At 36.8% G+C, this 16,896-nt stretch overlaps 1 protein-coding gene across 1 annotated transcript in view; it reads left to right on the top strand.

Annotated features, from left to right (window-relative positions):
* Positions 1 to 16,896, top strand: part of Stxbp5l (syntaxin binding protein 5L) — a 239,059-nt gene that overhangs the window by 210,920 nt on the left and 11,243 nt on the right. Inside the window, exons 22-23 of the mRNA XM_051150549.1 lie at positions 10,180 to 10,350; positions 12,551 to 12,790. Of these exons, the coding sequence (XP_051006506.1) occupies positions 10,180 to 10,350; positions 12,551 to 12,790 (411 nt within the window). The remainder of the gene's footprint in view (positions 1 to 10,179; positions 10,351 to 12,550; positions 12,791 to 16,896) is intronic.

Genomic DNA, 16,896 nt, shown 5'->3' with positions numbered 1-16,896 from the left:
CAAAGAGGAGGCTCTTGTTTTTAGTTCAATCTGCCAGTATGTCCTTTCAAAGAGAGATTAAAACTGTTAAAATCGGTTGATTTTTGACAGCATATATTCATATTTGCCTTTTTGATGTTTCCGTTTCCTGCTTCTCACTTGCTTGTCTACTGTTCTAGAGTGGCTGTTCTGTCCTGTGGCCTCACAGACGTGTTTCTTCCCTCTTCGGTGTGGAGGATTCACTGCAGTGTCTCCCATGCTGCTCGCCTAGTGGCCATGGCTACCTTTAGCTTGTCTTTGTCATGGACAACTTTGTTTGAGGTAGATATATGGGCGGCAGTCACTGCACTGCAAAGCTTAACACACACTGTGCCGTACCTTCCTGGCTATTAGACTTTCTGCTGAAAACAATCCGCTCTTATTTTGGTAGTTTTACCTTTCTATGTGTTTGACGCTTCTCTCTCAAATATTTCAATATAGAGTATTTGTTCTATACATTTGGGTATTTTAACTGTAATATGAATTGTTTTCTGTTTCCCATTCTAAATGCCTCCTATAGTAGGGTAGTGACCTCAACCCCGCCCCCCACCTAGGTTTGGGAACTATTATGCCATGATTTTATTGAGTATATTTCTATTCGTGTAATATAAAATTCTTATTTCTATCTTAGCTATAAAAATATAGACTTATTTTTCATAGATTTGGTTAATGGTGTCCCATGGTGTCTTGGATGGTTTTATGTCAAGTTGACACATAAGCTGGAGTCATCTGAAAGGAAGGACCCTCTATTGAGAAATGCCTCCATAAGATTCAATTGTAAGGCACTTTCTTAATTAGTGATTTGTTGGGGAAGATCCAGCTCACCAGTGACTGGTTCTATTCCTAGGCTGGTAGTCCTGAGCTCTATCAAAAGACTCCTGAGCAAAGCCATGGAAGCAAGCCAGTAAGCAGCACCCTTATGTGGCCTCTGCATCAGTACCTGCTTCTAGGTTCCTGCCCTGGCTTCTTTCAGGGAAGGACTACAGTATGGAAGTATAAGCCCAGTAAATATGCACTTCCCCAACTTGCCTTTTGGTCATGGTGTTTCATTGCAGCAATAGGAACCCTGACTAAGATATCATACATTCTGACCACAATTTCTTATTGATTTGCACTTGTAATTGTCTGAACATTTTAATCCTTCTGCCTTATTTACAAACTGTCCTATTCTCTCTTCTATTCTACTGGTGAGGATCTCTGCTCAACTTGTTGTTTGACTTACTGTGCTTTTCTTTTCCAGTCTTTCAGTTTGATTATTTTTCAGCATTTCTACCTCTTTGTTGAATTCTGACTTCATTTCCTGAGATACTTATTTCATTCAGCATACATAATTGCTTGAGTCGTCTTTGAATTTGTCCAGGAGTTTATGTCCTGTTCGATTTCTTTCAACACACTTACAAGCATTGTTTGAATTCTTTATCTTGCACATCTGGGGCTAGGACATTGGTTCTTAATCACTCATATTCCTTTAGTGGAACTGTTCGCAATGGTCCAGTGAGATTAATTTGTAATAGACTTTGAGGTATCAGCTTTCAGTACTGGATTAGAGGTGCTTCTTAGTATAGACCCTAAGCCATGGGCCTAAGGAATGAGGCTCAATTCCCAATACAGCTATGAGAGTGGAATGCTATCTGCTAAAGCAATCATATCTGAGAGATGGGCCCACTATGAAAATACAGTAATAGTTGATTAAAAAGCAATCACCCTCAGCATGATTAGTATTAGGTAAGTAAGATAACAGGGGTAGAAATGTGTGCTCTAAGATACTAGTTACTAAGGGCACTAGTGGAATGGAAATTAACAGAGCGAGACAATTAGTATTAGGGTGATAGAGGAAATAAAAATAAGGGGCAGCAATAGAAATGTGGAAAGAACATGAAACAGCTCTGGCTAAAGCTAGAACAAAAAGAGAAGATGGGAATCTAATCCCATGATGCTTCATGTGTCCATCCAACTTTCTCAGCACTGAATACTGGAAAGACTATCCTTTCTGCAAGTGTCTGTTCTTAGCATCTTTGTCAAAATTCACTTGGCAGTAGATAGTTTTACTTGTAGGCATTCCATTGTGTTTCATTGGTCTGAGTCTGTTTTTAAATCATTGCCATGCTGTGTAGACTACTACAAACTTGTAATGTGTATTGAAGTCAGATAGTGTAACACCTACCTCTTTGTCCTTTTATCTCAAAACAACCTTAACAGCCAGGGAATGTTTTGTGGTTCTATGTGAACTTCTTATTTCCTAACTCTATGGGAAATGGAGTTTTCCAATAGGTATCACATTAAATCAATAAGTTGCTTTGGATGTTATGTACCTTTTAGTAATAGGCAGACTCTAATTATTCACCATCATGCTCAGTGTGTCTGGCTTTACTTAATTTTGACTTAACGTTTATGTTTTCTGATGTAAGTATTTCTGCTAATTCCTACTGAATTTCATCTGTATGTAGTATCTTATTTATTCTTTCACCTCTAGTCCATATGTATCCTTGAAAGTGAAATGTGTACCTAATAATCAACATACAGTTGAATATTTTTATTTTTTTATTTTTTATTTTATTTTATTATTATATTTATTTTTATTTTATTTATTTATTTTATTTCTTTTATTTTATTAATAATTTTTATTATTTTATTGATACATAGTAATTATAAAAAATAATATGTTCCACTGTGAAATATTGATATAGGCACATAACACACTTTGATAATACTGAGACCCCCCCATTATTTTTTCTAACTCTTTCTTCTTCCTCTCCCAACTTCCTTTCTAAACACTTCTAATAGTTGGATTTTTAATCATTTAATCTATTTATATTCAAATTATTGATTAGTAAAGTCTCACTACAGCCATGACAAAACTTACTTTCTTGTTTTGTTGTAATTTCCTTTTCCCTCTCATAGTCGTCGGTCGTTGTAAATAGTCTGCTCTAGCAGGGTGTTTTGGCTCCTTGCTTATGTTGGGTTTATCTATTATTTATTTTCATTTTGGTTACAGAAAACAATTTTCAAACTATAGCAATAGCAAAAAGAAATATAAATACAGAAATACACACGAAACAATGCAACAAATATTAAGTACATTCTACATTTGTGCTCCATTCCTTTCCTCATCTTGGATTTCTGATGAGCCATTTTTACATCTTCCTATATTGTCTATCACTTAACATACTAAAGTAGGAACTCTTATTTTATATTTTAGTTTTCATACTGAAGATAAGAGTGACTTAGATTCTAAACTCATAATCTAAACAATTCTGAGTATGTCTGTATAATTATTCATATCACTGTTTATTCATTCCTATGTTTTATTCTTATTTGTTACCGTCCCTTTTAGCCTGAGGAGTTCCATTAAGCATTTTTAGTGGAGTAGATCTAATGGAGATATATTCTCTCAGCCTTTGTTTGCCTTGAAATGTCTTTATCTTTCCTTCATTTCTAAAGGATAGCTTTGCTATTTTTAGTCAATAGGATTGTTTTGTTTTTACTACTTCAGTATTATGAAAATCTTGCACCACCCTTTCCTGGTCTTTAATATTTCTGCTGAAAAGTTCATGGTCAAGTGAATTGGTACACTACCATATGTTAATTAGGTCTTGAAATTCTGTGTGTGTGTGTGTGTGCGTGCACACACGTGTGTGCACATGTGTGTGTGAGTGTGCATGCGTGTACATGCGTGCATGCGTGTGTGTGTGTGTGTGTGTGTGTGTTGAGGCAGCATCTTGCCATATAGCTCAACAGAACTTAAACATGGACCCCTGCCTCTGCATCCTAAATGCTAAGATTACAGGTGTGAGCCACCATGCTTAGCTTTCTTTTTCTCTCTCACTTGTGGGAGCTTGGTTATAAGATGTCTTGGGTTAGAGTTGATTCAAAGACACGCTTGAACATCCTGTAACAAGATATTTGCATCTTTCTCTAGATTTAAACTGTGTTGCTTTTCTTTGTATATATTCTTTCTAACCCTTTGGCATATTCAACTGATTCTCAAACCCCAACCATCTGATTATTTGCACTGTCTATTTTGTCTCATAAGTTTTCTCCTCCAATTATGTAGTTTCAAATAGCCCGTCTTCAAATGTATTAATTTTTTTCTATTTGATCTACCCTGATCTTGATACTTTCTACAACACTGTTTTTTCTCAGTTTTATTCAGCTCTAAAATATCTATTTCTTTTTGTAATTGTTTCCATATCTTGGTTAAGTTTCTCTGTTAAAGAATGAAGCATTTCTTTCTTTTTAATATATTTTTTCATTATTTATTCACTTTACATCGTGACCACATCCCCCTCCCTCCTCTCCTCCCAGTCTCACCTTCACACTTCTCTTACCCTCCTTTACCCTCCCTTTCTCCTCAAAGGGTACCCATGGGTGCCAACCCATCCTGGCACATCAAGTTGCAGCAGAACTAACTGCATCCTCTCCCACTGAGGCCAAACAAGGCAGACCAGCTAGGAGAAAGGGATTCAAGGCAGGCAACAGAGTTAGAGATGCTCCCACTACAATTTTTAGGGGACCCACATGATGACCAAGCTGCACATCTGCTACATATGTGTAGGAGGCCTAAGTCCTGCCATGCATGCTCTTTGGTTGGTGGTTTATTCTCTGTGAATCCCTGTAGACCCAGGTTAGTTTACTCTGTAGGTCTTTTGTGGTGTCTTTGGCCCCTCCAGATCCCTCAATCCTTCTCCCAACTCTTTTTCCCCAACTCTTACATAAAACTCCCAGAGCTCTGCCTATTTTTTGGCTGTGTGTCTCTGCATCTGAAATATTTCTTTACCTATCCAGCCATCTTTTCTTCCCTCCTTCCTTCCTTTCCCTCTCCCTACCCCCCTCTTTTTGTTGTTGCTATTTGTTTGTTTGTTTTCTTTCTTTCTCTTTAAGGGAATAAGATAATTTATTCTGGAGCCATTTTGAGTGACTATGGCCTAGGAAACAGAGATTTAGGTTACCCTAAATTCCATGTTCAAATGTGAAAGCAGTTTCATGGTGATCTTATAGTTTTACAGAACAGAGAAAGTCAAAAGTCAAGGCAGGTACATACATTATTGAGTACAGCAGAGAGGCAGGGGCATGGAGATGAGGGACGCTTTTCTAAAGGTGCAGTGTGCTATCTGATGACAATCTTAGCTTTTGGATTAGTAGATCTAATTGATGCTAAGTCAATTGGTTCTAAAAGGCTTTTATCTATTGTCACAAGATACTAGTTCAGACAGGGGCCAAGGAGGACCAGAACTTAGCCTACGATGAAGTAATTAGCCTTTGGACCTGCAACATTCCAATCTGTCCACAGTGCTGAAAGTCTAGGTCTCTACAGATGCAGACCCCTTTCAGGAATTTCCATTCTCAGCCAGATGCAGCTTATCACAAGCCATTGACCACAGTTCCTCCTTTCGGTCAAGCATCAGATTTTATGCATGTGGAACCACGTAGTATTTATAAAGTACTACAAGGCCCCTCATAGCTAGGAAGCTCATCCCTAGGATCTGATGCACATGAGGCTGAATAGTGGGCAGGAGAGCAGCCTTCAGGAGAGAGGAGTAGCTGGTGGGAGAGCAGCCTTCAGGAGAGAGGAATAGCTGGTGGGAGAGCAGCCTTCAGGAGAGAGGAATAGCTGGTGGGAGAGCAGTCTTCAGGAGAGAGGAGCAGCTGGTGGGAGAGCAGTCTTCAGGAGAGAGGAGTAGCTGGTGGGAGAGCAGCCTTCAGGAGAGAGGAGTAGCTGGTGGGAGAGCAGCCTTCAGGAGAGAGGAATAGCTGTGAAGGGCCATTAAGAAGGAAACTCCTGCTAATCTTGATTTTAATGAAATTCCAAATAAAAACAATGCCTTTTATTGATCATACAATCTTGTTGTGACTGTTTGCTTTCAAAATGTTTGAAAGATTTGAGTTTTTGCATTGTCTTTATGAATAAATACATATTTTCATTATTCAGTATAGTTTGTGTAAAACAAAAGTCTATCCCTTCAACTAAGCTTTAACTCCATTTACTATAGTTAGAAATATTTTGGTTTATTATTATTATCCAAATTATTCAAAAGATATCAATGTCAAATAAATAATATTTATGATGTCTTATACTTTAAGAACTAATGTTTCTTGATTTAATTAATATGTAAAATATTCTATGATATAATTAGCTGAGATTTTTAAAATTAATTAATATTTTAGGACTAAAAAGAGTACAATAGCAACGTCATTGAAAGCTCTATTTCTAGCCATTTAAATATAAGACAGTTCATCAAATGCAAATAACTATGAATACAAGGGAAATTATATAGTACATCTTGTAAATTTTAGTCATCTTAGATGTTTGTTCCATCTATAATCTTCACTTCATTGGGCCAAACTGTGTTGTTGATTACTTAATTTTAGGTGTAGTAATCTGTGTCACATGTAAATGTTATGTCAAGTACAGAGGCCATAAAATTAATTCAGACCCAAATCTTGTATTTTCTTTAAATTCTACATGGGCTTTCAGCCTCAGGAAAAAGTTAGCTGTGTCCTGGGATTACTCCAAGGCTGGAAATGATGGAGCAAAATCCAAGTCTGTCCCAACATGCTTCACTGGATCGTTCATGGTTGTCCAGAAGCTGGGTTGGTGAGCTTTAGTTTGCCTACAGGTCCACAAACTGAATCACATAACAGCAAGCATGGCACCAGACTCTAAGCAAAGCCCTCTTCTAGCATTTGTCACCAGGGATGGAGACTTGCTTTTGCCTCTGTATTGGAAGTTGGAGGAAAGGTGGTGACTTAATTTTGTCTCCTATGCTAAAGGAGATAGCCTCTTTCTCTAGGCTGTATGACTTAAGAGTTGGGAGGCACCTAGGGTAATAAAAGAATCAGTCATTTTCTCTTTCATTCTCTTTTATGTTGATGGTTTAATTATACTGTGATTTTTGTTTTTTTCATTACTTCCCTTAGAACTTGCAATGTACATTTACAACTAATCCAGGTTCTCTTTATAGTGGCTGGGTCATATAATCACTGTCCCTAACATGGTTGTCACTCACTTCACTTGCCCATGCGTAGGTCTCAACACTTTAGACAAGTTAATGGAGATATATAATTCTTTTAAAATAAAAGTAAAAATATCCACTTAAAAATGTTACTGTGTCCTAAAAAATCCTTAAAAAAATATCAAAAAAAATTTTAAAGAATGACATGTAGTAATGTCTAGAACCTATGAAGAGGAGAAAATATTAATTAATAGAAACTGACATAGAAATTACAGATAGGCTGGAGTTAGTGAACTGCTATTTAAATATACAGCAGAGGGATGTCAAAAAGAAACATAAATTAGAAAAACATCCAAATCAAGCTTTTACAGATAAAAAATATTGTCTTTGCGATGATCAATGCATGAACGGGCTTTTAATAAAAAGAATTGATGCCGCCTAAGAAAAACATTAATGGACTCAAAATGTTACTGTTTAGAATAAAACTCTGTGCCACCTAATGTATGCGCCATAAGAGTTCTAGACCGAGAGAAAGAATGGGGGACATAGAGATAAAGTTTGAGTAAGTAATGCTGAACAATTTTCCAACTTGATAAATAATAAAAACCTTCAGGTCCAACAAACATCATGAGTCCCAAGCATGAAAAATATAAAGAAAATTACATGAAGCGCATTGTAATTAAGAAATTTTACCAGCTAGTTAGCCAAAGGTGGGAAATGACATTTTAAAATGTCAAGTAGCAGAAATAGAAATAAAGCAGATTTTTTTTCACAGAAATTGAAAGCTGGAAGACATTAGAAAAATATTCTTAAACTACTGAAAAGAAAATGATTGTCCTAAAATTTTAAAAGAAATGGAAACACTGTTCAAAATGAAGATTAAACAAATGCTTTCTTGGGTATACGAAACCTAAAGCCATGTATGGTGGCACATGTCTGCAGCATTCCCAACACTTGGGCATGCAAAGCAACACACACACACACACACACACACACACACACACACACACACACACACACTCCTGAAAGAATCCAACACCCCAAAATCCAGATGTCAGAAAAAGATAAGGGAAAACAATGCCAAGAGAAATTTCAAAATAATCAGAAAATGAAGAAGACTAAAAGCAGTAAATACCTGATAGGTTCAAAACATTAATTTAATGTTAAAATCACTTTAAAAGATAATAGATAACTGGGAAATTCAAACTATTAATCAAAGGATAAAGAATTAAACAAATAGTGACATACCAAGACAATGGAATAGTCCTCAAAACTGAAAATAAATGACTGTCTGACAACATTCAACAACAAAGATTCTTAGACTAATCATGATGAGAGAAAGAAGCCAAGCAAAACCAAATATAAACTTGTTCTGGATTAGCCCAGTCAGTAAATAATATAACAGTGAGTGACTTTGTCAATAGCTCGATTTGTTTTTCTTTTGATTTAGCACCATTTTATTATCATACGTTTCCAGGTTGACTTTCTGAGCTATGACTAATTTTTTCTCTTGAAAAAATTCTTACCTATCTTGAATGTCTATCATGGTATCTATATACTTAGTATTGGACAAGCCATGGGCTCTAAGCAAGATACTCTTTCCTTGGAAAGAGCAGGGTTTTTTTCTGACTGTTGTGTTCAGAATGGGGGTGTTGTTACAAATTTTATTCTTAAAGTAGTAGCCATTTGCCAATCCTCACTAAGTTGTTGGTGCCAAGTGTTGCCCTAATTGTTTATTTTTTTATGCTGGAGAAGAAATAGAACTCTTGACTTCATCTTCCCATGTCTGACTCTTATAAGAAAACTTCTGTCTTTTGCGCTGGGATTTCTGAAACTCTATCCAAAATGAAGATGCTTGATCCCAAAATGACTAAATTTCAATGTACTTGGCCAACTTCTCAGCACTACTAAATATATTTTCATAAGTATTATTCCTTCCCAAATGTTTTTGCTAACTCTGTAATCTAGTGTTTAGACATATATGTCAATTGAGAAAATCCATTTAGAATCTTGCCTGATGAGAAAATGACATTTTTTTCTGTTCTTCATTTTCTTCATTTATAATGTCATTATAATAATACATTGTCTTACAGGATTATTTGAAAATTAGATGAAATAATATGTAGATTGTCCACCATTTAAATAATAATAAATTCTAACTCTTGTTTTAAAAATTAATAGGAAAAATTCTAATACATTGAAGTGGTGAGAACTAATTCCTGTCCTTGAGAGCTGCAAAGGAATCCAGGAAATACCTAATTTTAGGCTTTGAAACTGCGCAATACGGAAAGGCTATAATGGATTGTCAGTGCCTCAGATTCACCATCGCCAGCAGGCACTTCCATGTAGCTCTGCCTCAAGGATGACCAAAGCAGAATGGTCCCTAAGCATTCTTTATGTTGCAGAACTATGAGTGATATTTCAGGCACAATTTATTAACTTTAGGCAAAATAAGAAAATATGTTTTTATGGACGGAATCTATGCTAAATAAGTTTCCTACCACTAAGGTCTACTCCTACCCCAAGTTTTTAAAGCGATACCCAAATGTTCATAATCATTAGATGATTTTACACATAAGCAATTTTATGCTCTGAAATGAAAGTGACAATAACAAAATTTTATGCAGTGTCTATTGTAGCCCTCTGTGTAGGACATGTGCTCCAAAAAAATTACATAAGCTGCATGAAGTATAGAACAATAACCTAGATTTACAGAAGAAACTGACGTTTGACGACTTCAATAAACAGAGCTCACTAGTGTCAGAACTGGACTCACACCTGAGGAGCTGGCCTCCACAGCGCTATCTCAAGTGCACATTGTGATGCTGTCATCTTAAACAAGTAAAGAAAGTCCTTCTAAAACGCACATAAATTGGATCTGTCCAAATAATGCAACAAAAAGTAAAATACTAAAACTTATTTGATATTTCCATTCAATGATGTGTTAAATACCTAGTAGGGATATAGAGCACATTTCAAGAAATGATAGACAGATTATGAAAGTGTGTCCTCTACATAATAAGCATCTTTATTTTCTTTTATAATCTGAAGCTGTAACTAAATATTAAAATAACAAAGAATTAGTCGTATCCAAATGCATTGGAAGAAGAGGAATTCCTGTCTCTCCATTTTCTAACCTGTGCCTTTGGATTTCCTCATCTGAAGACTTAATTATGATATTGATTCTGCCTTCTTCCTCTTGGTACAGACCATGTAAATGGACACTGCACAAGTCCAACCTCTCAGAGTTGCAGTTCTGGAAAACGTCTTTCCAGTGCTGACGTTTCAAAAGTAAATCGCTGGGGTCCTGGAAGACCACCATTTAGAAAGGCACAGTCAGCTGCTTGCATGGAGATTTCTTTACCAGTTACAACTGAAGGTAGGATAAACATGTCAATTTCTGTGAGTACAGTTTAAAATTTGGTTTATCATGGTAACAGGTGCTTGGAGACAAAGAGATGGAGATTACATTTAAAAGATGATTTAAAAAAAATACTACATGACATTGAAAGACTGAGATTCTTTTCAGCTGTGTCCATAACTCCTAATTCTATTCCTTACTCCACCTTCTTCTTATCTCTAAAACTAAAATGATTCCACTGTAGGTAGGCTATACAAAAGGAGAGACTCTGTAACTACAGGCTTAATTTCCTCTACTGTCAAAGGAATATAACCAAGTTTTTAAAAACCATATTATTAAATTCTAAAATTTAGACTCATAGCTGGGCCTGGTGGCACAGGCCTGTAATCCCAGCTGCTGGGGAGGCTGAGGCAGGAGAATTGCAACTTGAAGACCTGCCTGGGTTACAGAGGGAGCTCAAGGCTAGTCTGGACCATTTAAGAAGACCCTGTCTTGAAGCATAAAGTGCAAAGAGTCTGGGGCTATCAGTCCATGGCTGAGCACTTGCTCAGTCTGAATGAGGTCTGGCTCTGTCCCCAGTACCACACAGATAAATAAGTAATAAATGCAAAATAAATAAAGTTTACAATGTTTGAAAAAGATTTAAGGAAGAATTATTTCCTTATTTATAGAATAGGAATGAGGATGGGGAGTCAAATAGAAGAGAAAAATAAACACTTTTTAGAGAAGAAAAGAAAATCTTGGAACTTTGCTTTTACTCTTTGGATAATAAAGTTTTTTTAGAAGAAGAGTTCAGGGAAATTATGGAAAGATTTGGCTATAGTAACCCTATATTGTCCTTTAACTTTTCAAACAACAATCTATTATTCTTCAAAAGTGTTTTAATGAATTTGTTATGCGGGTTTTATTTAATATTATGCCATACTAAATCTGGTCTTGTAGATACGGAAAACAATAATATTATCTTTCTAACAGGTGTTTGTGGGTATTGGTGCCAAATGGTAACAAGTCATGAGTGACATTTTGGAGACACAGGTTAGCTGGTTATGTTGTAATAGGAAAAACATGGAAGGGTCGAGAAAGAGCGTAATCATCGGAGTGAGTGCTGCAAAGCTGTAGATGTTCTGCCTCTTGTTTATGCTAGAAAACAGCCTAACTGCAATTCTGTCTTTAAATTTGCAAAGCATATGCATTATATAGGATATAATCCAAATTCTGGGTCATCTCTAAATTTTATGATAAGCTATTTTTGTATAAATTTGGTAAGGGATAAAAGGGAGGAAATTGGGAATATTACATTCTGGTCCTTCTAAATATATTTCTTCTGGTTCTATAAAAATTATCAAGACACACTCATATCTATCAAGAGGAAAAGGTGAGTGAAGACAGTAGAAAGAAAAACAGGAGTCTATGCTCTTGAGCAATTAAAAAAAAACAGTGTGACTGTGTTATTGTTTAACAGGTGGGTGACTTTATGCTTGTTGGAGGGTGCACATGTGCAGGCGTTGATAAAGCAAACACACTCAGAACCATGCTGCTGTTGTTTCCTCTCTCAGTGGACTGAAACCTTCCAGAAAAACCAATGTTAATGGGAGACACAGTCTTTACTTGGTCCTGGCGAAGTTAGAACTGGATTTGGATTGTAGGTGGACAGCTCGGACCAAAGTTCACAGATATGACATTCCCATTTTTGGACTTAAGTTAAAAGTTCAATTTTTTATAGCTTTAGTTGCTTAGGATATACAATCTGTTTGTCATGGAACATTTATGGTCTATATCGGTCCTTTCATGTTGGTGACCATGATAGTGTTGGAATGTGTGCCTTGCCAACGGATCAGTAATATGGTTTCTATAATCAAATGATAGGAAGGAAAAACAATTAAGTGATCTTGGAAGATTTTGTATCTTGCCTTATTAGACAAGGGTTGTTTTATTTTTATTTTTTTGCATGATTAAAGAATTTTAATCTTTCAGGAAATGTACAAGATAAAACTGGTGTGCTAAAACTCAGGAGACTGGAGGTTTAGCTTTAACTCTAAGTACATGACTTCAGTCTCCCTACCTTCAAAAGGAGCCAGTAACCTGGATAAGATGCCTTCGTGTCAATAAACAAAAAATAACATTTGTCTTTCTCATGTAATTATGGTTTACAGGTATTAAATGTTTCCTGTTCATTAGATTCGCTAATGCTTCATTTTTGCTCTTTTAATGCTTATAGAAACCCGAGAGAATTCCTATAATCGCTCCAGGAGCTCCAGCATCTCCAGCATTGACAAAGACTCTAAAGAAGCAATTACAGCTCTATACTTCATGGAATCCTTTGCACGGAAAAATGACTCTACCGTTTCCCCTTGTCTGTTTGTTGGAACTAGTCTGGGAATGGTGTTACTCATCTCCCTAAATCTACCATCATCGGATGAACAAAGGTTTACAGAGCCGGTGGTGGTGTTGCCAAGTGGTAAGAGTTTTTTAGTTCCCTTGTTCCTTTGCTGCTGCTTACTCAGCTTTAGATATTAAGTATTAATAATATGCATTGATTTGGGACAGTGGTGAGGAGTACAAACCTCATATGTAATATGAACTATTGAGAATTTCACAACTCACGTACTCTTCCAACATTTATCATGCTGGCGTCTACTAGTCCTTGGGGTAAAAGTACAAAGGTTTCTACAATGGGAAACCAGAAAGGCCAGTCTAAGTACAGCCTTTGAAAATAAGCTCCTTGGTGGTACACGCCTTTAATCCCAGCATTCGGGAGGCAGAGACAGGTGGATCACTGTGAGTTCAAGGCCAGCCTGGTCTACAAAGTGAGTCCAGGACAGCCAGGGTGACACAGAGAAGCCTTGTCTGAAACCCTCCCTCAAAAAAAAAAAAAAAGAAAAAAAGAAAAATAAAAAGAAAAAAAATGAAAAGAATCTCCTTTAAAGTGCTGAGATAAATGTTAATGCAAGAGTCCAATTTATTTTTTTCTTTTTCTTTTTTTTAAAAGATTTATTTATTTATTATGTATACAATGCTCTGTCTGCGTGTACACCTGCTCACCAGATCTCATTACAGATGGTTGTGAGCCACCATGTGGTTGCTGGGAATTGAACTCAGGACCTCTGGAAGAGCAGACAGTGCTCTTAACCTCTGACCCATCTCTCCAGCCCCTTATTTTTAATAAATTGAAACATTTTTCCAATGTTTTCTGCCAGGCCAGAACCTATGAGTATTTTTACATCCTTCTTGAAGAAATCAGAATAATTAAAGTAGAAGCTATCTGACCTAAGGTGGCTATCTGAAATCTTTCTTCATTTTTCATGGTAAAACTTCAAGAATTCAACTTAGGCATATCTTCTATTCTACCTGAATCAGCTTAAAAAAATTTTTTTTCCTTTTTTCAAAAACTGCTAAGTGTGATTTCATTGGATATGCCTTTGAATATTTTAACAGGTTCTAGTCATTAATTTTACTCTCTCTTTCCTACATATGATAAATGTTTTAGGTATATTAAGCTAAAACAGAATTTCATTATAGGATAAGAGATTGTATTTTTAAACAGTACATATAGCACTGGAGGCTAAAGAGAGTTGGGTTTTGTATTACCTTGTATTGTGTGTATATGAACAGACGGCAGACCAGTCAGCTCCACGAGTGTGGAAAATTCAGGGAAATCTTTGTCTTGCGGCTACTAAGAACAAACACTTTATTTTAAGCTGATACTACATAGTGAAAAATAAATTTAGTACATTCCTAACTTTAAAGAAATATGTATTTTTAATTTTTCTTAAGCTAGAGCCAGACCAGTAAGTTCCAAGTGAATTGTTAAGCATCAATTCAAATCTATTCTTTAAGTTAATACTTTTATGTATTGAACATGTAATATGTGCCAGGCATTCCTCACAAGGTCAGAGGTTAAATCAAATGTCCCTGTCACATAAGCCTATAGCCATAGTTGGAAGGCAGTTATCAGACATGACATTATAGCACACATGCTTTTCTAAGTAGAAATAGTCCCCTGGACTAATACACTGCCTCTCAATATTATAGAGATTTCTTTCATTCTTAAACAAACACTAAAATGATGGATATATATATCTTTTGGCATCTAGTTTGCAAGGTTTTCCCTTATCTAGTGCATATGATCCAATAGGAAATCTGTCTTCTATAATATTCCAAGTTGGTACCCTACAATTTAAAATATTAACTATCCAAAATGTGTTAACATCGGTTGATCAGTTAGATAAAATATAGATTATTAATACAAAATGTGAATAGTAGGAGAAAAGGCAGAAGAGATGTGTGGGCACTGTACCTGGTCTGCTTGATTTTCCATAAACATGATGCTGCTCTTTAAAACCCATTAATTAAAAAGGCAAAAGCTGCGGTGCTGGGTTCGTGTTTGTTTTCTGATTAACCATTGAAAAAAAAAGAAGAACTACCAGAAGGCAAATTTATAGCAGCAAAAAGAGAAAAGGAAGTAGAATTCCATGTGGAAAAAAAAACAGGTGAGGAAAAGTTCCAGCTGAGAATGGAGTCTGTGCTTTTTCTCTTTGCACTCACTGGCTGACTCCGTGGCTGTTGTCCTGGTCCCCCATCTCTTGTTTCCTCTTTGCACTCACTGGCTGACTCCGTGACTGTTGTCCTGGTCCCCCCATCTCTTGGCCAAATTCATTCTTCATTGTTCTTTACCCAACGGCTCCCGCCCAACTTGCGGAAACCCAAATGGTATTATCCCTGACATTGCTACCTATCATACAGCATTGCACAGCATGCTCTAGAGCTTACCGTAAATATACAGCATTGCACAGCACGCTCTAGAGCTTACCGTAAATATACAGCATTGCACAGCACACTCTAGAGCTTACCGTAAATATACAGCATTGCACAGCACGCTCTAGAGCTTACCGTAAATATACAGTATTGCACAGCATGCTCTAGAGCTTACCGTAAATATACAGCATTGCACAGCACACTCTAGAGCTTACCGTAAATATACAGCATTGCACAGCACGCTCTAGAGCTTACCGTAAATATACAGCACTGCACAGCACGCTCTAGAGCTTACCGTATATAATAAAAATGTTACATTGGTTTATTAGCATTTCCTTATTATCCTTTCTCCCACTCACGGATACCAGCATTTGTTCTTAGTGCATATGAGTTCAACTGTTTTAGATGCTTCCTGTTAGTAAAACCACATAGTGTTTGTCCTTTTGTGACTGGCTTATTTCACTAAAATTAGTACCTACAGGGTTTATCCATGTCTGAATATTAGAGAGCCACCTTCTTCTAAGGTTGAAAAATATTACACTGTGTCTATATATCGCATTTTAATCAATTAGTCCTCTGGAAACTTAGTTTGTTTCCACATCTTCGTTATTGGCAGTAGTGCTGCACAGGAGCGTGTCTGCTCTCACAGTCCTGGGATACAACCCCAGAGCTTAATTATATGTCAGTTCCATTTTTAATTTTGTGGGAAATCTCCATGCCTGTTTACTACTCTAATTGGCAATGTTACCTGGGAGAATGGAGCCTAAAACTGAGGCAGACCAAAGTCTCATGCAGCAGCCAGCTTTATTCCTAGCACCAGGCAATATAGCCCTAACAAGGGCACCTGAACTCAAGCCGTGTATAATCCAAAAGGCAAGGTGCATATGGCAAAAAACATGTTCTCTATAGGGACATATAAAGGAAGAACAATAGCCCTTTGTGATGGATAATCTGAACTAAACTCGCCCTGGAGCGGCATGAAAGCACATTCTAAGAACAAGTCCCTGTCTTGATTAAACTGAGTTTACAAGACTCTTGTTCTCTTGTGAGTTTTCTCACAAGCATTCAGAATTCCCCTCACATGACTTTATTTTTGGATCATGTTCTGACATATGCCCTCGTGTGGTCATACAAATACTAAATGTTTTCGTTTCTCCACATCGTTCCATTATCATTGTCTTTTGATTTTTTTTAAATTTTTTATTATTAATTTATTCTTGTTACATCTCAATGGTTATCCCATCCCTTGTGTCCTCCCATTCTTCCCTCCCTCCCATTTTCCCCTTATTCCCCTCCTCTATGATTGTTCCTGAGGAGGATTACTTCCCCCTGCATATGCTCATAGGGTATCAAGTCTCTCCTCGGTAACCTGCTGTCCTTCCTCTGAGTGCCACCAGGTCTCCCTCTCCAGGGGACATGGTCTTTTGATGTTTTAAAAACAGTTATCTTAGCAGTTGTGAGGCTGTGCCTCATTGTGGTTGTATGATCCTGGTGTTCCAGCAAACCAGATAACCGAAAGGAAACCGATACAATGCTGGAATCATGTAGCGTACCCAAACAAACCTAGAGCTAGTAAGGAGCTTGCATCAGTAACTGAAAAAGATACTGCTGCTAAAAATAAAATTCCCACTTTCCTTTTTTTTTTAATTTTTTTATTAATTTATTCTTGTTACATCTCAATGGTTATCCCATCCCTTGTATCCTCCCATTCTTCCCTCCCTCCCATTTTCCCATTATTCCCCTCCCCTATGACTGTTCCTGAGGGTGATTACCTCCCCCTGTATATGCTCATAGGGTATCAAGTCTCTT

The sequence above is a fragment of the Acomys russatus genome, chromosome 8, assembly GCF_903995435.1.
Source record: "Acomys russatus chromosome 8, mAcoRus1.1, whole genome shotgun sequence".
Lineage (NCBI taxonomy): Eukaryota > Metazoa > Chordata > Mammalia > Rodentia > Muridae > Acomys > Acomys russatus.
This window is presented reverse-complemented; position numbering and strand designations above follow the sequence as displayed.